Below are 24,061 nucleotides of genomic sequence, written 5' to 3' on the forward strand. Positions count from 1 at the left end.
CCCAAATCTCTCTATCTCTCTCTCTCTCTCTCTCTCTCTCTCTCTCTCTTGAATCTCTCGATCCGTAAACTTCTGACACAGAGATCTGGAGTGAATCTCATTCCATGCTTTAGTTACTTGGTTTTTTGTGGTTTTGAAAACCCAAAAGAATGTGTTTTGTATGGGGAAACTAGAATCTGACGGTTCCTAACATTCTTTTGGTATGTGCAGATTCTCTGGTTACCAAAAGATGAAAGTTTCTAAAGTCAGTGGGGTTCAATGGAAACAGCCACGTAACCATTTGGTGCCTTGGTGGTGGTGCTTGAGGATGCATGCGGCCACAGGCTGCGTGTTGTTCTAGACAGTGGAACACTTCTGAGAGTTGACGTTCGAATGTGGCTTGGCAATTCGCATATAGGCAGTTCCAAGAGGGCCAGATTCCTCCTGCTCCTCAGCCTATAGGGTATTCGTAGCCGTTTTCAGCTGTTGTTCTCTTTCAAGGACCCGTCCTTGAAAGGAGAACAATAGCTGAAAACACCACTTTATGTTCAACTTGAATGCGTTAAGCAGGCGACCAGTGTTTATATTGAGTCAGAATGAATCAAACTCTACACGAGATTCATAATTACATTACTTATAGCTTCTTTGTCGTATACAAAGAGGATTCGAAATCGTCTTTCATTCCAAGGCATAACTTGTTCATGTCCATTCGTTAGATGGCCCAGACCCACCAAAAATAATTGATAGCAGTAAAAGAGAGGGAGATCAAACCCGCATCTAAGTGCACATGCATAATTGCTTTTCTGCCAACGCGATAAAACGCCACTTGCAACCCCATCATCTAGTTAACATCCACATTTCATTTTTTACTTCATTCCTACCAAATTAATAGGGCTATTATTAAATTTATTTAAAATTTTACCATACAAAATTCCTTGTGTTAACCTTCGGCATTAACATAAGAAGTAGGATTAACATATTAAGTCCAAATGTTTTTCTCGATCCTATTAAAATCTTTAGACAACTTTTAATATATAACCAATAAAAAGGTATACCATCCGGCAATATATTTTGACTCCGACCCAACAACAAATCTGGAACCCGAAAACGGGAAGACGAAGATTCAACAACAGACAGAACCATATGCAAGAACAGAAATCCTTCGACCGTCGACTACCAAAACAGAGTTTGGGAGTTCCAAAACCAACTGTGATCAACTGTAGTAGACATATGACACCTAAAACAAATGGAAAGACGAGAAAACAACTCAAAATCTTGCTTCATGGGATAATTGACTCGACCACCGGAAATAACGACTCCGAAAAAAATAACTCCGGTTCTTTCCTTTAATCTGTGTTGGTGATGTCCCTATGATCAAAGCCCATGGAAGCCTGAACCGATTTAAACCAGCTGGTTCAAACACCTGAGCCAGCCACCCCCGACAACATTCAACCCTACAACAGGACTCGAACATAACATGAAGCTTGACCTGACCTGACCTGACTGGATTATTGCCTTGCTGAGGAATGTTTCTGCAATTGATACAATATTACAATTTGAAACATCAACAACACCGTCCACATTCCGAAACATGAAATTATGTAATTTGTGAAAGGTGCATCACCTCTAGCCGAAGTTGAATCCACCAGATGGGACAGTTGGAACGTCATTCCCTCCAAAGTTGAACGCTGTTGAAGCAGCATCACCTGGTGGCATTGTTTCATCGTCGTCCTCCAACCAATATGTCTCGAGCATCTTTACTGCCTTCTCATAAATCTCTGTATTGTCATGACTCTGCAGAGACTCAATTTTCTCCAAACCATCAGCATCTTCAATTGCCTGAGCATAGAGATTCACACCTCCAGTAGTACCCAAGTTCTTCTCGGCTTCACCAACCTTCAAAATGTTCTCCAGGCCTTCTAAACAAACTGTAACAATTCTAGGATCTGGGCAAACAAGAAGATCACACAGCGGCTTGATACACCCTTGACTAACTAGAAACCTGTCACCGAATAGACGAATTAAATCACTACAGAACAAAGCTTCATACTTTATCGGTAGTAATAAAGCTAACAAGATTTTCTTTGTACTTTATCTGCTCATGAGAACCACCAGATGTAGCATTTGAGATTGCCCATGCAGCCTCTTTCTTTATATCAAACTCAGCATTTTGAAGCAGATTAACAAGAGGGCCGATTATATTAGCCTCAACTACAGCCTGTTAAATCCACCAAGTAATTAGTACATCAGTACCCCAGATGACAGACCTGATAGAAACTCTAAATCAAGTTCTACATTTCATGATTGCACGAATGTAAATATTCAAAGAAATGAGAATATCTTTACATTACCCGGATCTGTTCCTTGTTTCCGGCTGTGATATTTGAAATAGTCCAGCAAGCTTCCTTCTTGATGCTCTTTTTGTAATTGTTAGTCAAAAGATTTAGCAGACAAGGAAGAGCTTGATGTTGGATGATAACCTACGAAGAAACAAAAGCTCATTAATTCCAAATGCAGAACCAGAAATGTTACAATGGCAAAGGGAAAATCTGTCCTTTATTCCATTAAACTTAAAATTCTATTATTTCGTCATTCTCTATAGGGGCAACCATAGAGAAGGAATAACATACTGGGTCACATATCATCTAGAAACATATGGGAAAACAAGACAACCAAAATGCCAAAGAGCAAACAATACCTGAGTTTGCATATCATCTCCGGTAACAATATTTCCAACTGTGCGGAGAGCAGGAATGAGAACTGATGGAGATGGATGCCTGGTACAATGCTTAGAAAAGTCAGAATTTACAGAACATAACAATAAGGGATGAAATACAAACAGAGTACTGTAAGCAGTCACATTAAAAGCTCAACAAGCCGGGGGCACACTCCAGATTCAATAACGGCTTGGATTTTGTCATTTGTACCATCAGAAAGGTACGAAAGAGCCCAACAAGCATCAGTCAAGACTTCTTCATCGTTTGAATGAATCAAACGCGCAAGAGCAGGAAGGGCAGGCTTAACCTGCAACAAAAATTTTAAAAAATATATCAAACTACCATTCTTAGTACGGATGCAACCTGAATTAACCTGACATTCTTGCCAAAATATTACAGCAGACTGTACTACCAAAGCCATATAACACCTAAGTGACTAGGTTCAGAATCTTTCAACTTAAACATATCTTTAAAACCCTAACCTGATCAAATGGAGGCTGTGGTTTGCCCCTGCAAAAATTTGACAGTGTCCAAGTTGCGTTTCTCAGCATAGAGAGCTTTGCATTCTCATTAAGCTGTGAAAGCAATGGAAGCAAAGCCCCATTACCAAGTACAAGATCACGGCAACTAGGGGAATCACCAGCAACATTTCCCAATGCCCAAACAGCCTGCAAGTTAAAGATGACAAGGGGAAGGAATCAATGACAGTCAACACTACAGTACATATAAACTAGACAAGAGCAACTAAATAAACCTAACAATTTGGAGCAAAACCCCAACTGATCTTCCCAAAGTTTACCTGCTCACGAACATCATCACTCGGAGAACTAAGCAGTTTCACAAATATCGGAACAGCTCCCTGACCAATTACCACCTTTGTATTATCAGATGTCCCAGATGCAATATTTGTAAGAGCCCAAGCAGCCTCAAACTGCAGGAAATTGTATGCAACATTTTTTAGCAGACATAAATAAGAACATAATCAATAACTAAACATTAAAAAAGAAAGTATCATACCTGAAGTTGTGGAAAATCCTCCCTCATTAGAAACTCAACAAAGCGAGGAACGACACCCGCTTGTATGACTTCCTCAATCGGAGGGCTACGTTCTAGCATGTAGGAAAAAAAATCACTAGGCAAGTACAGTCTGCTGTATGAAGGGAAAAAATTGTACAGCCCCAAACGTCTACTCACCAATTGAAAGCAACTTCCTAAACTGGGTTGTTGCCTCAAGCTGCATAGTGCCCTCATCACCCCAAACACCAGCAACCATGGATGGTAGATGCTCTAGCTGTATCAAGAAATATTCAACCACTATTAATATTATCTCCAACACGATGTCAAAACTACCAAAACTTAAAGCATAATTAACATGTTTTACAGGAAAAAAATATATGCATCGATTTTCCTTCATTTCAAACTCTAGAAGGTTTTTTTTACGTGGAACTGCACTAATCAGTACGCAGCCACAAACACGGAACAATAACCTAAGCACAGCTCCGCGACTTGAAAATTGAAACATTTGGAATCCTAAAAAATATTTAAAACTAAGGCAGGACTTGACAAAACAGCAACAAAACAACAGTGATGCTAAAGTCTACTAAATAGAAAACACTCACATCCCCAAATGAACAAAATAACTTGGTAGAGTAGGAATTCAGCATGCATCTAACAACCGCTCAAAGGATTAAAACTATTTCTGCGCCGATCATGAACTCAATGATAGCCTACCCACAACTCCTACGCCGATCATATGCATAAAAGTAGCTTCCATTTCAGCTAAACGACGGAATTAAAATTGAATGTAATTGATAATCACAGTAACCAATTAATCAATCCAATCCTAATCCAATCAAACAAAAAGTCACCAAACGCACACATTCATCTTAATCAGTAAAATCCCAATTTAACAACCCCTACAAATCAAGTCAACCAAACCCCCAAATCACCCCAAAATCAAACATTAGGTTTTACCTTCTTATCCAGACCGGCGGAGTGAAGACTGGAGGGCAATTGCTGGGTTTGAAGCCCCTCGCGGCGCTTCTTTTGGAGGCTCTCTTCTCTGCGGTTCTTCCTGATCTCCACCATATTGTCCTCCCTCCGACGCCGCCCCTCCTCCGCGTCCACAGCCACCTTGTACCTGTTCCGGCGGACCTCCGCCCTCGCGTTCGGCCTCAACGACATCGTTTCAATCCAAATTAAGAATCCGAAACCCTAGAAGAGAGAGAGCGAAGGGGTTTTAGCGAGCAGAGGAGAGAGAAAGAAGAGAGAGAGAGAGTTGGGGAGTTTGGGAGTGGGGTTTGTGTTTATTTCCTATATTTTTCAAGTGAGGGAGGGATTGGAACATCCAGATGGATATGATTTTTATAGCGCAAGCGGAGGGGTGCGAGGGGGTTGGGGTTTTGGGCTCGGATCGGCAGGTAATTACGGAGATTGCCACTTGGTTTGAATTTGAAGATGAGGGAAATACTGTCGCTTTCCTTGGTCTTGGTTCGATTGTTCGACGAAGGAAAACGGTTTTTTTCCCATCAAAACCGGCCCCAAACCGGTTCGCTGAGAGTTCTATTTATTTGACGCAACCCACAAAAGTGTCTTAATGTCGACCATCTGATTATTGTCAATTGATTTTATAGTATAATTTTAACTTCCTTTAGTTCATTTTTCAAGACAAATACACATAAAGCAATAGTAGTAAGACAATTATTTTCGTAGGAATAAAAATGTAAGCAAATGCTAAATCTACATGACAGCGAAATGTAATTTAAAGTGTACAGAAAAGAATTAAATTGTTGGGCTAATTTAAGAAAACCAAAAAGAATATGAGAACGACTGAGGTGGCTGACTTTCTTTGAAATTTCTTATAAGGTTAGAATTGTTTTATATGAAAACAGAATTTAATATTTTAAAAACAATAAAAAAAAATCACTTACAAGGACAATAAATAGACGTCATGGGCTTCTCCAAAACGAAGTTTATTGGTCCCGCCAATATGCCCAGGAAAAAAAGGCCCTTAAACAAGCCCAAATCAAATCGAGTAAACCATTATTGATCCACCATTCTTTAGGTAAATTATGGGCCTAATAAATACTTTTACACAATTTTTGGATCAACATCTCGCACATGACTTCCTTATAAATTTGAGAGTTTTAACGAAACATTCCTGGTACTGTTCACTTTTAACGAAAAACCACATTTTCACCTTTTTCTAGTACTATTTACTACACCTTTATTTGTCATTTTTCATTAAAACTAAAGTTTTTTTTTCGACTTTTCGTTAGTTTTCCTTATGAATTTTCTATCATTTATATCTTTTAATAAAAACTTATTTGTATTCTCAAATAATTTTTTCATTGCAGTGCCATCGTACAGGCCCCTAGTTCGAAAGTACCCTCAATTTACGATTTTATTTTACTTGTATGTGAAGTATATACATATCAATTGACCAAATTAAGTTCTTAGTGTAAGTGTTCTCGCGCTTCTTATCTTTGTAGCTCTAACCATGTTTGAATACCTCCTTCGTCACTTCATCTTTTTATGTTTTATTTTATCTTTTTGTATTTAAAATCAAGGAGTTTCGAACCCAAAAATATAGGGATGCTGATAGGTACCTAGTCACCACAACATGTTTCATTGAATTTATTTTCTTTTGCGTAATCAATTTACACACAATAAAAAATAAAAATATAAAAGAAAATAAAACAACCAAAATTTTAAACCTTATAAGGGCCTCCATTTGAATCTCGCATAGGGCTCCCAAAATCTCAGAGTTGGCTATGCTCTTGATATAAACTAATTCTGACTCTAAGAAAGGGTTAATATTTACAAAGAGCTTCTAACTCAAAATATTTAAGAGCATTTACTCATGCACCTGAAATCCTAGGTCATTTTACCTTTTCTCAATATCACAACTCAAAATAAGTTAGCCATAACGATTAGTATTGATTCTATCGAACTTGCCATGAAAGTGAATTAAACTCAAAATCTCACTTATAAGTACAGAAAAGTATCATTAGCAAATCTAGCACACTATTTTGTATGGTCTAATGAGAACCAAAGGCTATCTCAAACCTACAACAACCACACTTGTGCCAAACAACTATCTCTACTGATTGCCTAGCTAGCGATTGTGGGACTTGGACTTGTAGTTTTAGACAAATCAAATCAAAGATACCTTGTTACATGCAAAGCAATGTTGCCCTATGCGTCCGTCATTCTCCTCGCACGACCAAGGGTTACGCACACAGGCAAGGGGATGACTTTGTGTACACTTGGCTCTTGTAAGGAGATTTTTGTTTGGAACAAGTGGATGAATGGTAGCTTGTTTACTTATCAATCGATTTCAAATGACCTCATATAAAAGTTGACCTATTATGTTTCTCATGGATGTGTAATATAGGTATCAATTTTTTGGAAATAGTCTTGTGCCCAAACACCTGTATAGAGTTCCAATCAAAACATAGTAGGACCATGGAGGCGAATGTGGGAGTGGAGCGCCTTTTGCGTGTGGTCGATCAATGGTGTGCTATGCGTCCATCATTCTCCTCGCGCGACCAAGGGTTACGCGCACAGGCAAGGGGATGACTTTGTGTATACTTGGCTTTTGTAAGGAGATTATTGTACGAGTGGATGAATGGTAGCTTGTTTACTTATCAATCGATTTCAAATGACCTCATATAAAAGTTAACCTATCATGTTTCTCATTAATGTGTATTATAGGTGTCAATTTTTTGGAAATAGTCTTGTGCCCAACGCTTGTATAGGGTTCTTCCAATCAAAACATAGTAGGACCATAGAGGCGAATGTGGGAGTGGAGCGCCTTCTGCATGTGGTCGATCAATGGTGTGCTATGCGTATGGTGATAGGCGAGTGCATTCTGTGTGGTTGTACAACCATGGGTTCAGAGTGTTGGGCAAAAGAGTTTCTCGTCATTTTTTTTTTTTTTCTGGATTACCTCCTTAATGAAAGAGAAACAAGGTTTGAAAAAAACGTTAGATGCTGGTCGGGTGGCAAGCAGAGACCTAGATTGAGTTTCCAGGTGAGGACTAGGGAGTTTTTTTTTTTTTGGTAATATAATTAAATTAAATTAATTATATATCATATAAATATGTACTTATACACAAAAAAAAAAATTATTGAAATGCATAAATTACAATAAAATGACACATAATTATAAAGAATTAAAATATATTAAAAACATATGGAATATAAGTGTTCATACAAATACTCAAAAAATCTTTTACAATTTATTAAAAAATGTAAAATAAAAATTATCTATTTTCTATAAAAACTGCGACTTAAGTAGAATATCTAGTCGTGCTTAGCCAGTCTCTAAGCAAGTCTAGACCAATTTATTAATTCTGAAACGTCTAAAATTAATCAAACTGACAACTGACCAGTGCCTAAGCAGGACCTATCGACACTGACCAATGTCTTACAATTGTAACGCATTATCTATTCTAAAATTGAGGAGCAATTGACTGTTCATTGGGCTACAGTCAATTGTTTGCCCCTCGATTTCACGCTATTTACAACAAAAACCATCAGATCTAGGCTGGGTTGGGAAGGTAATTCTTAAAAGTTAGGGGGTAATTCTGTCCGTGTGTTTGAGCCGAATTTCACTTTATTTACAAAATTGCCACCGCCTTTTCTCTCCCTCTTTCTCTCTCCCGACTTAGTCGATAACCATCCATCAAATCGCCCATCCTTTCCTTTTCTCACTCTATGAGCTCATTTCCTACAACCCTAGCACTGTTTCTCTCTTATTTCTCTCAAAATTCGAGAGACTTCTCTCTCCCATTTCTCTCAACCTAGCCCCAGCGCTGCTCACCCCATTCCTCTTCATCATCTCAGTTAAATCCGTTTAACAATCACCGATGCACCTCCACACGAACCCATATCAAATTTTCCTCCTGCCCACGAACCAACCTCCATTTCGTGGATCCACCTTCATTGCAAGTCGCCGACACCCACAAATGAACTCAGATACGACCATCAAAAGTAGGGCGGAGCTCTCGAAGATGTCAGATTTGAGAAGGGAAAAGGTAAAGTTTCGTACTTTAGTGTTTGATCCTGAAGTAGATTGAATTTTCACTCTCTCGATTAAATTCTTCTCCTTCCCAAATTTTCTACTCAAATCTAAAAAACTCTAGGAGCGGAGCGGAATTTAAAATGCGCGAGCTCTGCTTCTAGGCCTCCCCGAAACGCTTGCAGGTCAGTCGTCCGAACCGATTTCTGAATTTTGGATGTATTGCGTTTGAAAATGCCGAAAATTAATTGTTTTGTTGGAGTCCGATTGATTTCGAAGGATCGGCGGTGGTTTTTAAATTTGTATTTGTATTTGGTGCTTAATTTAAAAAATTGGAGTGAGTTTGGTGTGGATCCGAGCTAAATTAAGTAATTAATTGACTCTGCAATTTTAAATTTTTTTCATTTGAATTTTGTTTCAGCAATTTCAGCTCAATTTCTATGTTTTATGAATTTTAATTTTAATTAATGCTTTTGTGGAAAGAAATTTGAATTTGAATTTTTATGTTGTTTAATAGAAAGATAGGTGCTTGGATGGGAGTGGACGTAGGAGCAGGAAGTGTTACGAGGAGGGGAGGTAGTAGCCTCATCTGCTGTGTTGCAGTAGTGAAGTGATTAGACGTCGGTATGGCATCTGCTAGCCTAGGGAATGGTGGAGTTGGCAGTTCAAGGTATGTTAGACAATAGATATGGCATAAGTGATAAGCCATTTTCCCTCTCTGCAAGTGTTAACCTCACCCTGTATGGGATTATGAAAAGGAGGGGCTTTCTTTTGCTTTGCGTTGCAAGGGATAGAAGGAAACTTAATTTACTATATTAGCCTTATGAGTTTACGGACCTTCTAATATTTCATAGTGGGCCTGGAAGTGATTTTCCGGGAACGGGAAAGGTAATCGAGATTAGTCTCTGATTGTTTGATCATCCTATATATATTTGATAAAGCTTCAACTAGCTTCTACCCGACAACCCCTCATTTCTTTATGGTAATTAAGCTTCATCTCTAATTGTTTATTGTCTGATTAGATTATTATAATATTTGGGTTGTTGGATATGTTGGATTTGAATTGATTTTTTGTTTTCATATTTCATAGTGATGGATTTTCGAATGAAATGCACTCAACCCTAAATTCCAGTGGGGGTGGCTGAAGCAATTGCCGGATATGACTTATGGCAGCCAAGGTTCCTTTATTGTCATGCTTTTAGTTTTATAAAATATGACAAGTTGATATAAATATATATGTATATAGAGAACTTACATCTCTTGATAGATTGTGTTGCTAGATAGTTTTTCACTTTCCTGCTCAAAATAAGTTTATCATGTTATGCTGTCCAACTATTGATGTGCAAATATTTTTGAAGCCCAAGTGATTCAAAGTTCAAATTTATTTGTAAAGTATAAGTGTGGGTGTGGACACCCAATATAACTTTTACATGGTGTTGCTATCTGGTATTTGATAGATTATATTGGGGACTGTCTAAATTTTGGTTTTAGCTGCAGATGAAGCGAAATAAAAAGGTTATAAATTAGAGATATAATTTAATTATTATATTTGATGCTTCATTTGATTAAATGAATACAGTAGGAACATTGATGTGACGTATGTGCTTTCGTATGGAAAACTGAATTTTTTGTGTTTATAAGTGCGTATATACTCAATATTTATTGTAATTACAATGGAATTGACTGAAAATTATGGAGAATTAGTGTAAGTTTACACCCTTGAAGAAATAGTATGAAAATGTAAGTAAAGAAAAATTAGAATGTAATACATAATATCTTTGTGTGTGTGTGTGTAAGGGATTGATGACTAAATGTGCTACGTTAAGAGATTGCTTATTTCGTTAGTTAAGGGCAGCAGTTGATAGAAGCATAACCAAACCCAGGTAAGAGTCACATTTTGGTTGCCTTCCTGTCCTTATTTTTTGTATTTTTCACTTAGCTCTATGTTGTTAACTGCAAATTTTGGTATTTTGTTCCCTTTAGTTTTATCTGCTAATTATTGTTCTACGAATTGTATTCTTCAGTTAAATAATGATTAACTAGAACGTTCCAAAAAAATAAAATAAATAAATAAATAAAATCAAGCATTGCAGTGTTCGGGATGATAATTTATATCCAATATGATCATTAGCCAGTCGAGAACCTAATTTGGGAATTGGGTTTTAAAGTTTTAATAGTTTTGTTGTGTGTAAATTTCTTGCTTTGCCTACCAAGAATCTAATAACAAAAGGCTTAGTTATTTTCCCCAAATGGTTTTCAATTTGTTGTAGGTAAACAAGAGCTACTGGACTATTATGCACAGGGGAATGGAAGGAAAGTAAAAATTCAAGCTTTTAATACAAATTGGAAATTGAGCGGCACTAAACAAACAATAGGTAAAACTAACCACTACTTTCTTTCCATTTAAATATAAATCAATTGATTAAGTCTGTGTTTTAAAATGAAGTTTCAATTGTTTTCAAATTCTAACAACGATCTCCTACACGTTAAGATAATCTATTTAGAGTTTTGATCCACTTTTGATTACGCAGAATTTCAATTTTTTTCCATATAACGTTTCCATTTTTCTTTAGAGTAAGAGAAGAAGCTTTAATTTGGGTTTACAATTTTTCCCTTTGTAGATTTTCAAACTAGGACCAAGCTTTCAAAAGGCACTTCAGGTTCTGGAATTATTTTTTTATTATTTATTTTATTTTATTTTTTATTTTTTTATGTTATGCTTTTGTTATATCAGGTTCTAAACTGCGCAACACAATTTTTCCCTTTGTCTAATCTACTCCAAAGACAGGCTGAGCAAAAGAAGGAAAGGTTTAAGCAAGTATGTGTACCGTGTGGTTTCATCAATACTTTCTCAGAATGTGCCTTCATTGTTGGTTTCTGTACTATTTTTCTGTCTAAAAATTTGAAATAAATATGATCTTTTCACTATCGCTTCTCCTTCCAAGTTTTTTCCACATAAAATAAAACAACAGATAAATATTTTGTTTCCCTTTTTCTACTTTATTCTTTTGCAGCAAAACAAGCATGATTTTGTTGGTACTGCTTATTTAGTGAAGCAACGGTTTCATATTGTGAACTGTTTTGCGTGTTTATCATTTTATTCTTTATGGTTTCAGTTTCCTAAATGAAGTTTGACATGTATGGAATATGACAATTTACAACCATAAACTTCATTTCGCCCATGGACACCTATTTTGTTCCTTATTGTTGATAGAGTTGTAAATAAATTTGCACATGTATGTAAATACTATTGTCTACTGTATATACGTATATAATTTTTTTTAAACTTCTATACGTGTTATATAATTTTCATTCCCGCAGCAACCGCGGGCATCTGGCTAGTCTAATCTAAAAAGGCCAGTTTAATTAATGTACAAGAGAAGAAACCAGAAAAAGGAAGACGTCAATGTCAACCAACTACATCGAATTACCAATCACATTAAACTAGAATTCGAAACCATCAAAAGGAATAAAGGAGAATTATTTAATTACCAAATCCACCAACAAAGACGAGTCACCACCCACAAACTGGATTTAACCCCCCTTAACCTCCAATCACTTCTTAATCCGGGAATTAAGGATTAACTAAAAGTTCAATCCAGTCCAAATTAAAAACGAAAATTAAAATAAAACACAATTGGGTCGGCCATTTTTTAATAAACAACGTTTCCTTCAGATGATCCGCCGCATCGCGCTAGCAGCGAGACTTGGCACCTCTCGACGCACCTACACGTGGCTTCTTGTTCGCCGTCGGATCCATGTCGCCGAAGTCGAATCCCATCATCCCATCTCCGCCGACCATGTCGTTGAACATCCTCTGGAGGTCTTCCAAACTGTCCCCCTGAATAATCAAAATTGTAATTAGATCCCCCCGAAAAGCATTAATCGCGTTTGAGGAAAGTTGAATGACAAAATTACCACATTCTCCTTACCTGGTCCTTCACGTTGTTCATCATGGACAGCATTTCACCCATGAAATTGCAAAATTCCTGCCGACAAAAGTACAAAAATTCAGGGACATAAAAGGAAACCCAAAAAAAGTGACGCCATTTTGTTTTTTTTTTTACTTTTTTTTTTTTTACGCGCATTCTGTACGGTAAATAATTTTTTAACGCACCTGGTCTTCTTCTTCGAGGGGGTCGTAGAGCCCGGCGTCGTACATCGACCGCTTTGCCTGATCCGAGAGAACTGCGGACAACTAAAACGGCGTCGTTAGCGCGAGAAATTCAAGGCTATTAGGCTTTTTTAACTAACGACGTCGTATGAACGTAAATTCATAACGTTACCGGAGTAAGCCTCTTGGATTTGCTGAAACCGCCGCTTGGCTTCTCCCGCCGCCGTTTGACTTCGCGCCCTATCCGGATGCCATTTCTTCAAATAAAATGAGAAAAAAAAAAAAATCGCAAGATCAAATTATACCCAAGAAAATTTCCGAAATTAAGTTGTTGTTAGTTTTGATTTGCAGAAAACGGAGGACCCAGAAGATGAATGAGAATGAAAACGGCGGCGTTTGGTGAAGGGGAATTACCAGAGCGAGCTTGCGGTAAGCTGTGCGGATATCAGAGAAGGAGGCGTCCCTGCAGATCCCGAGGACGGCGTAGTAGGAAGATCCGCCGTTGGATCCTCCTTCTCTGTCCATCACTCCACACACCCACAAAAACCCTCACCCCGCCCAACAAATCAAAAAATCAAAACAGAGCCTTCAAAATTCAAAGCCGAAGAGCTCCAAGAACTGAAAAGCTTCTCTCTCCCGCAACGGGGCCTGCCGGAGAGAAGAAGAAGAAAAGAGGGAGGCTCTGTGCGTTTCTCTGTGATTTTTTTTTTGGGTGGTCACGTTTGTTTAGAGACGGAGAAAATATCTTGGTTACAGAAACGGGGGAGGAAGGTTCGAGAATTTATTTTCATGTGTACGAAAATTGACTCCGTCTGCCGTGCGGCTAGATATTTTCTTCATAATATTCAGAAAAGGGCCTGAAGTTAACTTGAATTACGGCGCTTTGCCATTGGGCTTTGTTTGAAGGTCCAGGCATGTCGGGTTCTCAATTGTGGGATTCTTATGCCTATTTGAAGATGGAAATGGCCCATATTTACTTTCAGATGATCAAAAGCGTTTTTGACAATGCTGGACAAAAAAAATATTGTTAATAAAAATGCGTAACGAACAAAAGTTTCATTAGTTTGATCAACTTATTGTACGTTTGCTTTTGCATGTCGCTTGCGTATCTACTTATACTAGCATATGAAATCATTATATAAATTCCTTAACAAGATATCACACTTCACATGTCATCATCAGTCTGATTCATTAACGTCCATCTTTTGCACTTCACTTCTGCACTTATGTAGTTAGCATCTTAAATTAGTATTGCCCCGCTTCCTTTAACATACTAGTACACACCACGTTATACTATTATGGTCAAATAGATTTACGATGATCACAAAAATCTACGCAATTCCTTGCAATGAAAGTAACAACTAAGTAAAATACATAAAGCGGTAATTTTTATTCTGTATTTCGTTTCAAAAACCAAGTTTTACATAGATCAATTTGACACTATGTACACTATGATCAACTAACCGCAGAAAAGTAAAACCTGCGAACTACTAAGCTTAGCACATCTAGGACTAGGAGATATTTTTACCCCTTTTACCTCTAGGTAATTGCTTGCTTTCTAAAGCTAGTAAATAGTGATTAACAAACTAAAACAGAGAACATGAAACTACATTTCTTCTAGTAGTTCAGGCACATAGGAGGCCTTGCCATTCTTCTAGCACTCACATGCTTCCTAACGGAAACCCACCATTTAATGGCGGCACGAAGCTTGCACCAGCATGCCTTGGGTTTCCGTCTAGTCCCTGCGTTATGTACAAAAGCGGGAAGAGGGAAATGTGCGGCTTCTGCTTCGCTACCTGAAGTGAAGTAGAAGCCGCCTGTTTGTCCCCATATTGGGTTTGCAGGAGACCAAGTTGATGCTTGGACCTGGAAAAGGTTTTCTGTCCCTAAATGACCGGTTGGGAGATTTGGCGCTTGGAAAACACCGAGAGGCGGCCAACTGCTTTCTTCATTGTAGATGACGGAGTTAAAGTCCTCCATCGAAAAGCTGTTGCTTCGGAGTTGCATTGGTTGGCTTTGTGCTAGAGAAACCATTAACTGATTGCTGCTGCCTTCTGCTTGGTAGGCACATGAGGTTGAAGCTGATCCATGGTTGAAACCTAGTTGTATTGGGAGTTCATCTGTGAAAAATTACTTGGTTTTTAGTTACTTGGAAAAGCACACGTAAGGCAGAACATGCCATAATGTTAAGATTTCAGAGAGACGGACCAACAGATACTACTAATCAACGACGATACCATCCCTAAGCTGCATTTTATTTTATCAGGTTTCCGATGTGGGACTTTACATTCGTCAGCGTATTATACCTTATGCGCAAAGTAACATTTACCTTGATGTGTGAACTGAAATTGAATTTGTTGCAGATCAGGGTTTGGACTGGTGAATTGCTCAGCTTGTGGACATGGCAAGGGCCTCGAAAGGCCAAATATAGTTGAAGAATCGACAGGGATCAAATCTCTTACATTTTGATAAGCATGCTGCTTCAGAGTTTCCACCAGCATCTGCAAACATAACCAGGGAGCTCATCAGTTTCTTTACCCCCAAGGAATATTCTAAAGTTTGCTCCATCAATCATGCAACAGTTCTTTGTCTTTGGAACGAAGTTATAGCAACCGAAAAATGAAGGCAGATCAAGAACAGCCGTGGGAGATTAGAAAATGCAAAGGAGCTCGAAAATGCATAGTACGCGTACCTTCTGATGCGCGTCGAGTTCATCCAGAGAACAGAACTGGCCATTGATTATTGCCCCTTCAAGCCTGTGGATGGAATTGAACATGAGACTTACATCGTGCTCAGCTCTATGATAGGCATAGCACTTATGGTCATCCAACTTACAGGTCATAGCATGCTCTATGATTGTTTCCCATATCTTGGTCGAGATCCCACCGAAAGCCTACATTTTCGCAGCAGAAAATTAGACAGATACAGATTAAACTACGGGCATAAACTACAGTAGGCACACTGCTCAGCAGAACAAATGATTCTCTTACATTTCGTAGTGAGGATACATCTCTCATGTACAACTGCAGGAACTCCTCCACTGTGCTGATTCCATTCTCGCACAGTCTCTTATGGAAGGCTCCGTCTTTCGCTATCTTTTCCAGGCGCCATATTTCGTCGTTTAGGTTTGGAGGGTAGTGCTTCTTATACACTGAATCAACATTTTCTATGTCAGTTTCATTTAGTTCAATGCCAAAATTGTCTATATTTTAGTAAAGATCAAAGAGTAGTGAGTTAAGTTTTCGTGAACTTACATTCTCCACGGTGATCTTTAACCACAAACGGTTCACTTCTAGCTTCTCTAATTCGTACTTCACTCGAAGATTTGGCCACAGCTCGAGCTGCTAGTCTGAACGTTCGGCTTCTTATCCAGCTCGAGTTGTCAGTAAACATAACATCACCAACAGAACCAGCTCCCTCTCTTAGTGTAACATGTATCTCGCCCGTCACTAATGGCCTCTTGCCATCCCTTGCGCGAACAATGTAGTTGTTGAATTCTCGTTCGGTCCAATCCTCTTGATCATCAGACCCGAACTCACCATTCACCACAAGAAGTTCAAGCTTCAGCAAAGATAGGGGACCGGAACGGACTATAGCACCGGTACTGGCATCGACTAGTTCAATTTGAAGAGGCTCGCCATTCTCTGCTTCCACCCTACCGCCTGTGAATATGGTTCCTGCCAGCTTGTTGACAAAACGCAACTGCAAGCCACTTCCTCCAGAAGTACTCCCACTTTCCAGCGACGGCCTGGATACGCTGCGTGTTTATCATGTAGATTATATCAGCAATTGGAAGCTTTGATGACTAAGAAAAATTTGTAAGACCTTCGTTATTTCATAGAAAACAAACATTTGATCTAAAAGATAACCTTGGAGATGACATGAGGAAGGGAAGAATACCGCGCTCCACCTCCTCTCGCACCTACACACGACAAAGATACATGAACAATGAACTCAAGAAACCTCACCAGGAAACGATTTCGAACAAATCCAAGTTCTAAATGTTAAAAAACAGCGTTTAAACAGGCAAACATGTGTTCTTGTTTTCTATCACAAGAGGGCTAATGAAACCAAACCTAACAGTCAATCCTAGTTTTCATGTTAGCAGCTACTCAACCCATCTTCTTAATCGAAGTCATTAAAATCAAGGAAACAAAGCAAAATCAAACCTTAAACCTCTATGTTACTGCAGAATTATACACTAAAACTACGACGGAATGCTTTCTTAAGCCTCAAGTTTGAGCTCACATTCATTCGTGTAGACAAGAACGGAGATTTGGACTTACAATTCTCCGTAAGAAGCTTTCCCACTCGCGTTCATTCAGCGTGGCGTCTCTCATCACATCCCTAACAACACTGCACAACAAGCATCACAAAAACCCGAAAGTCAAAAAAACGAATTCAATCAACCAAAAAGCACCAAACTTTCACTCAAACTAAACCACTCACTTCCTAAAAGTAGGCCTCCTTTTGGATTCTGGAACCGGAAACTCGAAGTCCTCGCTTCCCCGGTCGCGAAAATGCCTCTTGGTGACCATCAAAAACCCGCCCGAAAACAGCAGCTGGCAGCTAGTTTAATTTAGTTGAGTATCTGAAAAGCACACAAGATTTCGAACAGCAGCTAGCTTCTGTGTCCTTAAATATATAATCTTGGTTTGACCTTTTGATTGCAGAAGGTACAAGGAAGGTTCTTCGTACAAACCATAAACACGCCAAACCTTGAAAGTCAAGGCAAAGATTAGCTCACGCTCTAAACTAAAAAGAACCCAACATTTGTATTAAGATATTATTAATTTTAGGTAGCACCAAAGTTGCATCGACTTTTATGTTAGGTTTGATCGATGACTGTCTGTATTGTTTTGTCTCATTTTTTTTTAAGGAAAAAGAGAAGAACAAATATTTTCAAGATTCTCAGGCATTGGAATTTCAGCTAGATGACTAATCAAACGCGTCCTGATTGAAAAGTACTAAAAAAATCACAGTATATTCCAATAGATCCAGGACAGAAAGCTCTGTGTGTGTGTGTGACCGGATTTAGAGAGAGGAGAGATTTTTCCGTGTTCACGAAACACGACCCGGTACATTTTTTTCAAGTGTCCCTCCTGAAGAAAGTTGGGGGAAACAGGTGATGTGGAGCACGTGTACGTGTAATCATTGAATTTCACATGTGATTCAACTTACTTTGATATTATGAAGAAAATTGGGGTTTTTACGTAAAAATAATTTGCAATATAAGGAGTAACCAATTTCTTATAAACTCTTGAATGGTCTAGTCTCTCGCCGACATGAGACTTTGTCCTCACATTCTCACACCTCCAATTGTATTATGACGTATGATGTTCCGGATCCTATTCTAGATACATTGAAAAATTTCTCGAGAGAGTGAGAGCGAGTTCATGTGGATAGAGACAAAACAAAGAACAAAGCGTGTTTAGAGTACTATTAGATGGTACGAAGGTTGAAAGAAGTTGCAGAAATTACAAATTTTCCATAAGTACGCGTTTGTTTATCATTCTTAATAGTGATGGAAGCAAGATGTGGCACTTTAAGCAGAACCCCATTTCTCAGAAATTGACCTGAAATTTCATGTCAACTTCGATGCAAAACCCGCAAGATAGAACTACGCGTTGATACATCGATAACATGTCAACAAGTCGCGTTATTCAAATATTTGTCAATGTTATTGATAACTTATCGAAACCATGTCTAACAACTTGAAATTATAATTATCTGCATGCAGCTTCCACTAACTTCCGTATGTCACAATCTTTGTCTGTCCACATGTGAAGGGTTGATTTTTATTGCGAGCAGAAAGCAGAAAAGAGAAGCAAAAGATTAAAAAAAACTGAGTCTTCAAGTGAGACTGTTGAGGCTTGAAAGGTTGCTCACTTGATTGACTTGGTGGTTGGTGGAGTTTGCACGATGCAGGTTCTGCGAAACTTTCCGGGAATCTGGTTTTCCGGGAAAGTTCTGGGAATGTATGTGGAGCTGGAGCCGGAGACTTACCTTTCCCCAAGTCGTCCCCGGACCCAGGAAGACTTTTATATGTACTGTTCTGAGTTCTGATGCAATCAAAGTATCAATTTTGACTAACCACTTTTTAATCCACTTTTTTAATGCTCCTAATCACAAGAAGTTATGTAACTGATTTGATACTTTTGAATAATCAAATTTATAATTAACAAACTCAAATATTCTAAAAGAATATGATATAAAAAAACATTCTAAAAGAAAGATAATATAAAAAAAGAAAAATCAAATACACCAAGTTAATTAGAGCAATGTGCGTAGTTTTACACTAAAATTCAAATTTTCTTTATCTTCATAGTAGATTATAGTAATGTAGTTATTGTTTGTCACAAAACAAATCAAATATAAAAAAACGTTTATTTAGAAGTATTTTTAAAATGACTAAAAATGTTTTTAGAGAAAATGTTTTTGAATTCACAAGGCACATGATCACTTGAAGTGATCACGTGCTGTTTCAAGATTTGCTTTTATTTTTAGTAATGATTAATTCTAAAAATATTTTCACTAAAAACTCTTTTAATCGTTTAAAAAGTTATTTTGGAAGTATTTTTAAAATAACTGAAATTGCTTAAAAATATTTTAAAAACCAATCTTGAATTAAAATGCAAGTGAATCCTTCAAAAATCACTTAAAACTTAAAAGTGTTTCCTGTAACATCAGTTATGTGTTTCGTGCATGAAGCATTTAAGTGTTTTTAAAACCTAAAAATATTTTTGCTAAAAACAATTTCATTCATTTTAAAAGCATTTCTAAACGAGTCATCAAAGCACTTTGAAACGAGCTTAAAGATTATTTTGTGGTTTAACATCTAATGATCAAAATTAATCAAATGTTGTTAGGCAAAACTCAGAAGACATATCAAATCATGAAGAAAATAAAAATCCACTAGCTTCAATATTACTTCAAAAAAAGAGCTTCAGAAAAATAGAGTTTAAAACCAAAACAAACAAAAAAGGAAGAAGCTTTTCTCAGTTCGTACCTGTGCAAATTTTCCCACCAAATTGAAAACCCAGATACCAATTGCTACCAACAGCAATGGCGTCTCCTACGCCGGACGCAGCGACCCTTTTAATCCTCTTGGCAGCCATTGACATGGGCACCAACTCCTTCAAGCTGCTCAAAATCCGAGCATACCCAGACGGCAAATTCTTCACCATCGACCAATTCAAAGAGCCGGTGGTTCTCGGCTCTCGGCCGCGACACCACCTCATCGTCATCAACACCAACCCCTTTTGCCCTCTCGCACCACTCCCACGTCCTTGCTCTCGAATCCCTAAAAAAGTTTCAGAAAATCCTGAAATCCTACAAAATCAGCAAAACCCTGTCCGCTGCGTCGCGACCGCTGCCGTGCGAGAAGCCGTGAACAAAGCCGAGTTCTTGGAATGCGTGAGGGAGGAGGTGGGTTTGGAGGTCGATGTGCTGCCCGGTGAGGAGGAAGCTCGGCTGGTTTATCTGGGTATGCTTTAGTTTCTGCCGATATATGAGAAATTGGTGCTGGGTCTGGATATCGGAGGTGGGTCTACTGAGTTCGCGATTGGAAAGGAAGGAAATGTCGTTTTGGGGGCTTCGTTGAAGCTGGGGCATGTTAATTTGACCCAAAAGTTTGGGGGCAGTGAAGGGAATGCTGAAATTATGAGGGACCATATCAGGTTGGTGATTCAGGAATCTGGGTTGGTTGAAAAGATTCAATCTTGCGGCTTTGAAGTCGTTGCGGGGTCTTCCGGTACGATCAAGGCTGTTGAGAAGGCGGTCCCCTTCGGGTATAGCAATGTGAGCAATATGCTGCAGGTGGGCAATTTGGTTTCTTTTGGGGATGGCAAGAGGGCTTGGAAGCTGAGCAGAGGAGAGGTGAAGGGTGTTGTGGGGAGTTTGTGCGGCGGAGGAGAGCCGGAGAGGGTTAGGAAGGAGAAGTTTTTTAAAAGGCCGTCGGAGTTTATGGTTGCAGGGGCAGTGCTGTTGGAGGAGATATTTGAGGTGCTTGGAATTGAGGAGATGGAGGTTTCTGGTTATGCATTGGCAGAAGGGGTTGTTGCAGAGAGTTTGGCAAGGGGTAGTGAGGGTTAAGATTTGAATGCCAATAGAAATGGTCGTCTGTCATGCGGCTTACGATGAGGTTTAATGGCAAGAAGATGATGAGGGCTGCTGCACAGTGTGCTGGCATTGCTAAGGTATATTCAAATTGAATTGAGTATCTTGTTTCCTAACGTACGTTTGTGAGATAGACAGAAACTAGTTCTGGATCAATTTATTGATGCTTGATACCAACTTAAATTTAGTGTAAGGATCAGACAAAATGTAGTGTGATGTTGGGGATATTTATGTATTCTATTGTATATTCTTCATTAAATTGGGTATGGAGAAGAATTGTATTGCGACGTCCAGTGTTTTTGAGTAGATGTTTTTGCAGGAAACGTTTGAAGCTTTGAGAAAATGTGATCACCTTACTAGCATTCAAGTTGCTGCCTCCGGTGACGCCAAGGATCTTGAATATCTTGAAGCTGCATGTGTGCTCCACAATATTGGGATTTCCGTGGGCAAAAAGGGTTACGATAAGCATTCTTATTCTATCATAACGGTAATGATTTTCCCTCTTCCTAATTCATTTACTGTGCATTGAAAATAAAACTTCAAGTTCACTTATTGATCTTAATCTTGATGAGCTAAATCGTTTGTGTAGAACGGCAATCATCTTCATGGTTATGGTACTGAGGAGGTCAAGCCGTCAAGGTATGTCAAGTGTTTATTTGTGTGCTATGTCTTGGTGCATACCCTGTATTCTCTACAGTGATGATCAATTAGTGAATCTGCAGCTGATAGCACTACTTCCAAAACACCACATGAAGAACTTACCAAACTTTTACCATGTATCCTTCAAGGAGTTTCCAGAACAGGTAGCATTTTATCTGAATATATACAATACTATGACAACTACAATTATTTGTGTTTTTATGTTTATTTTTGCGTTCTTTCTCTTTTCTGTCAGGTCAAAAATGAAATTCAGGTTTCTGTCTGCAATTATCTGTACATCTGCTGCACTACAACAACATCGACTCATAGGTTTCCAACATATGGAGATCTCGCATTCTCAAGAAGGTTTTAGACTGGTAATCTCCAATCTGGTTTTCAATTGAACATTTCTCGAATAAAATTGGAGGTTTTTTTCTTTGCATTTGTAGAATGTTTTTTTAGAACTACACAGGAGTCGAACATATCCTGTACTATTAACTTTGCTGTAGTATTTGTGTTGTTCTTTTAAAGAAAATTATCAATATTTGTATTTGTATACAACTTCTTGTGCTGAATGAGTAAAGAAGGCCTTGGTTTTCAATTGATGGTGTGAAGCAGAACTGTGAACTTTCATCTTAGATTCTGCAGTTAAGCACACAATTAGACTGGTGAGAATATCGTAGTGGTATGGTCGTCAACATAGCAGTGCATTTTAATTAATTATCACATACGCCTGCTCGGTCTGTGTGCTTTTCATTACCACAGAATGTGCAGACACTGCAGAGGCTATAAGACTTGATACCAAAGATTTCATCTTATGGCTTATCGATTAACTTAAACCTTGAATGCTGCTTAATGTGATTAACTAAAGCAATTTCTTTTCTTGAGTTTGGCTAACTGTAGCATTGACCTTGGGATTGTTTTCAGACATGCAGTAGCGTAAAAGATCAAAATTATCCACCTGGCATTGTCCAGACTCTAGCTGAGGATATTGGAGATGAACTAAGGCAAGAGTTAGCGCACTTTAAAATGGTAATTTTCTTAATCTTCCCGTTTATATTAAAATTTTCAAATCGGAATGAAAAGGGTTCCTCATGTTCAGCTGGTCCCATAGAAGCCAAAGCCTTCGGCTTTCTGTAAAATGCTCGTTTGGGTGAGGGCTCAGGATTGCTTGTTTTTAATTCCAGGGTTTCTCTGAATTTGAAAAGTTCTCAATCCTGGCTCAGGACGAAGGCTGGCGGCATGCTTAACACATGCAATATTTTCATAACAGATGGACTTGTTTTTGTTGGCTTCAGGTATTTCAGGAAGAATTGTACATTGTCGTTCCTTCAAGTGCTTCAGAATGATCTGAGAGAGAAATGTATCGGCAGAAATGGTGTTTTGTGATGTCCTGAGAAAGTTCATACACTCCTTAAGCTCGGCCTATTCAAGGTCCATACCGTCTCCCTAGATCATAGAACCATTTATTCGTTTTGATGTGCAGTTTCATATTTGATTAGTGGCATAAACAGTATACGCCTTACAATATTAGTAATCGGATAGTAGATCGCACTTTTAATGGAGTACAGGCGTTGAAGCCATGGAAGGACAAAGCGCGTTGCCCAGGTGGAAGGATATCCCTTATGAACCATTGACACAGAGCTCGTGGGCTGAACTTGTGTTGATAGAGACTCATGTTGCCAACTGACGCAGGTTCTTTTGAAAGTCTGAAAGAGAGCACTTGCCGGAGAATTGGGAGGTAACCATACTCGATCATGAAACCCGTGAATTGGGAGGTAACCAACTGACGCGGTTCTAATGAAACTCGTGAATCGTGTTCTTCAGTTTCTGCCAATTCACAAGGATATGAAATACGATGAGTCGGGTTTACCATCCTCCCTCATTAAAATTTATTTTCTTAAGCAATCTCATAATTCAGTTTTTCGGTTTTCTGTTGTTTCCTTAATCTTCACAATGCGACTCCATGGAGTGGCAGCCTAGCATGAGAGTGGTGTAGATGATCTAGAGGCCATTTCAGATGTTTATGTATGAAGAGGTTCTGTTGTTTCCTTAATCTGCACAATTACTAAACGCTGTCGTTTTTTATTTCCAATTTATTGCGATAGAATTTAAGAAAACTAACGAAAATTTCAAAAAAAAACCTATAGTTTTTAATGAAAAATGACAAATAAAGGTGTAGTGAATAGTATTAAGGAATAGTAAAAATGTGATTTTTTGTTAAAACTGAACAGTACCGAGAGTGTTTCGTTAAAATTCCCTAAAATTTATCATACACATCAATTCCCAGATGGGCAATGTCTTAAAATGTAAAGTGTCCGTTGTGTGGTTCCAAGGGCCAAACATGATTGAATAGTGAAGTGAATACCAAATCGTAGTGTGGGAAATTAATAGGAACATACCCGAATTCGAGATCCTCTCTGGATCTTGCAATTTGAAGTGATGGACCGAGAAATCTTCATTTTAAAT

At 38.4% G+C, this 24,061-nt stretch overlaps 3 protein-coding genes, 1 long non-coding RNA gene and 1 pseudogene across 4 annotated transcripts; 2 read left to right on the plus strand and 3 right to left on the minus strand.

Moving 5' to 3' along the window:
* Positions 1–981: 981 nt before the first annotated feature.
* On the minus strand, positions 982–5,040 carry LOC137744862 (importin subunit alpha-1b-like). The gene is made up of 11 exons (XM_068484669.1): positions 4,671–5,040; positions 3,891–3,987; positions 3,714–3,805; positions 3,496–3,627; positions 3,179–3,364; positions 2,840–3,003; positions 2,678–2,756; positions 2,331–2,459; positions 2,070–2,197; positions 1,604–1,981; positions 982–1,511 (listed from the first exon to the last, which is right to left on the minus strand). The coding sequence occupies exons 1-10, from the start codon at positions 4,878–4,880 to the stop codon at positions 1,606–1,608; spliced, it is 1,593 nt and encodes a 530-aa protein (XP_068340770.1). The 5' UTR covers positions 4,881–5,040; the 3' UTR covers positions 982–1,511; positions 1,604–1,605.
* Positions 5,041–8,473: 3,433 nt separating this feature from the next.
* LOC137744047 (uncharacterized) lies at positions 8,474–9,684 on the plus strand. The gene is made up of 3 exons (XR_011069577.1): positions 8,474–8,737; positions 8,846–8,906; positions 9,239–9,684. It is a non-coding gene; the product is annotated as an uncharacterized lncRNA (long non-coding RNA).
* Positions 9,685–12,188: 2,504 nt separating this feature from the next.
* Positions 12,189–13,588, minus strand: LOC137745312 (uncharacterized). The gene is made up of 5 exons (XM_068485250.1): positions 13,250–13,588; positions 13,008–13,092; positions 12,839–12,909; positions 12,654–12,710; positions 12,189–12,562 (listed from the first exon to the last, which is right to left on the minus strand). Exons 1-5 carry the CDS (start codon positions 13,358–13,360, stop codon positions 12,416–12,418), a joined length of 471 nt encoding a protein of 156 aa, XP_068341351.1. The 5' UTR covers positions 13,361–13,588; the 3' UTR covers positions 12,189–12,415.
* A 434-nt stretch (positions 13,589–14,022) lies between these two features.
* LOC137745311 (calmodulin-binding protein 60 B-like) lies at positions 14,023–17,548 on the minus strand. The gene is made up of 8 exons (XM_068485249.1): positions 17,285–17,548; positions 17,122–17,191; positions 16,705–16,757; positions 16,090–16,592; positions 15,826–15,986; positions 15,528–15,728; positions 15,165–15,336; positions 14,023–14,955 (listed from the first exon to the last, which is right to left on the minus strand). The coding sequence occupies exons 1-8, from the start codon at positions 17,371–17,373 to the stop codon at positions 14,453–14,455; spliced, it is 1,752 nt and encodes a 583-aa protein (XP_068341350.1). The 5' UTR covers positions 17,374–17,548; the 3' UTR covers positions 14,023–14,452.
* Positions 17,549–19,776: 2,228 nt separating this feature from the next.
* LOC137745810 (uncharacterized) lies at positions 19,777–23,711 on the plus strand (annotated as a pseudogene).
* The last annotated feature ends 350 nt before the right edge of the window (positions 23,712–24,061 follow it).

This window comes from Pyrus communis, chromosome 9 (assembly GCF_963583255.1).
Source record: "Pyrus communis chromosome 9, drPyrComm1.1, whole genome shotgun sequence".
NCBI classification, from domain to species: Eukaryota; Viridiplantae; Streptophyta; class Magnoliopsida; order Rosales; family Rosaceae; genus Pyrus; species Pyrus communis.

Bases quoted from the DNA above. Each gene is read 5' to 3' on its own strand.
- LOC137744862 (XM_068484669.1), bottom strand. From the start codon at position 4,880: ATGTCGTTGAGGCCGAACGCGAGGGCGGAGGTCCGCCGGAACAGGTAC. The intron at 2,757-2,839 runs GTGACTGCTTAC...GCATTGTACCAG, and splicing joins CGGCTTGTTGAGCTTTTAAT to GCATCCATCTCCATCAGTTC. The intron at 2,460-2,677 runs GTATTGTTTGCT...GTTTCTTCGTAG, and splicing joins GAGATGATATGCAAACTCAG to GTTATCATCCAACATCAAGC.
- LOC137745312 (XM_068485250.1), bottom strand. From the start codon at position 13,360: ATGGACAGAGAAGGAGGATCCAACGGCGGATCTTCCTACTACGCCGTC. The intron at 13,093-13,249 runs GTAATTCCCCTT...TTTTATTTGAAG, and splicing joins CTTACCGCAAGCTCGCTCTG to AAATGGCATCCGGATAGGGC. The intron at 12,910-13,007 runs GTAACGTTATGA...AGTTGTCCGCAG, and splicing joins AATCCAAGAGGCTTACTCCG to TTCTCTCGGATCAGGCAAAG.
- LOC137745311 (XM_068485249.1), bottom strand. From the start codon at position 17,373: ATGGTCACCAAGAGGCATTTTCGCGACCGGGGAAGCGAGGACTTCGAG. The intron at 17,192-17,284 runs GTGAGTGGTTTA...CTTGTTGTGCAG, and splicing joins AGGAGGCCTACTTTTAGGAA to TGTTGTTAGGGATGTGATGA. The intron at 16,593-16,704 runs GTTATCTTTTAG...ATAAACACGCAG, and splicing joins TTCCTCATGTCATCTCCAAG to CGTATCCAGGCCGTCGCTGG.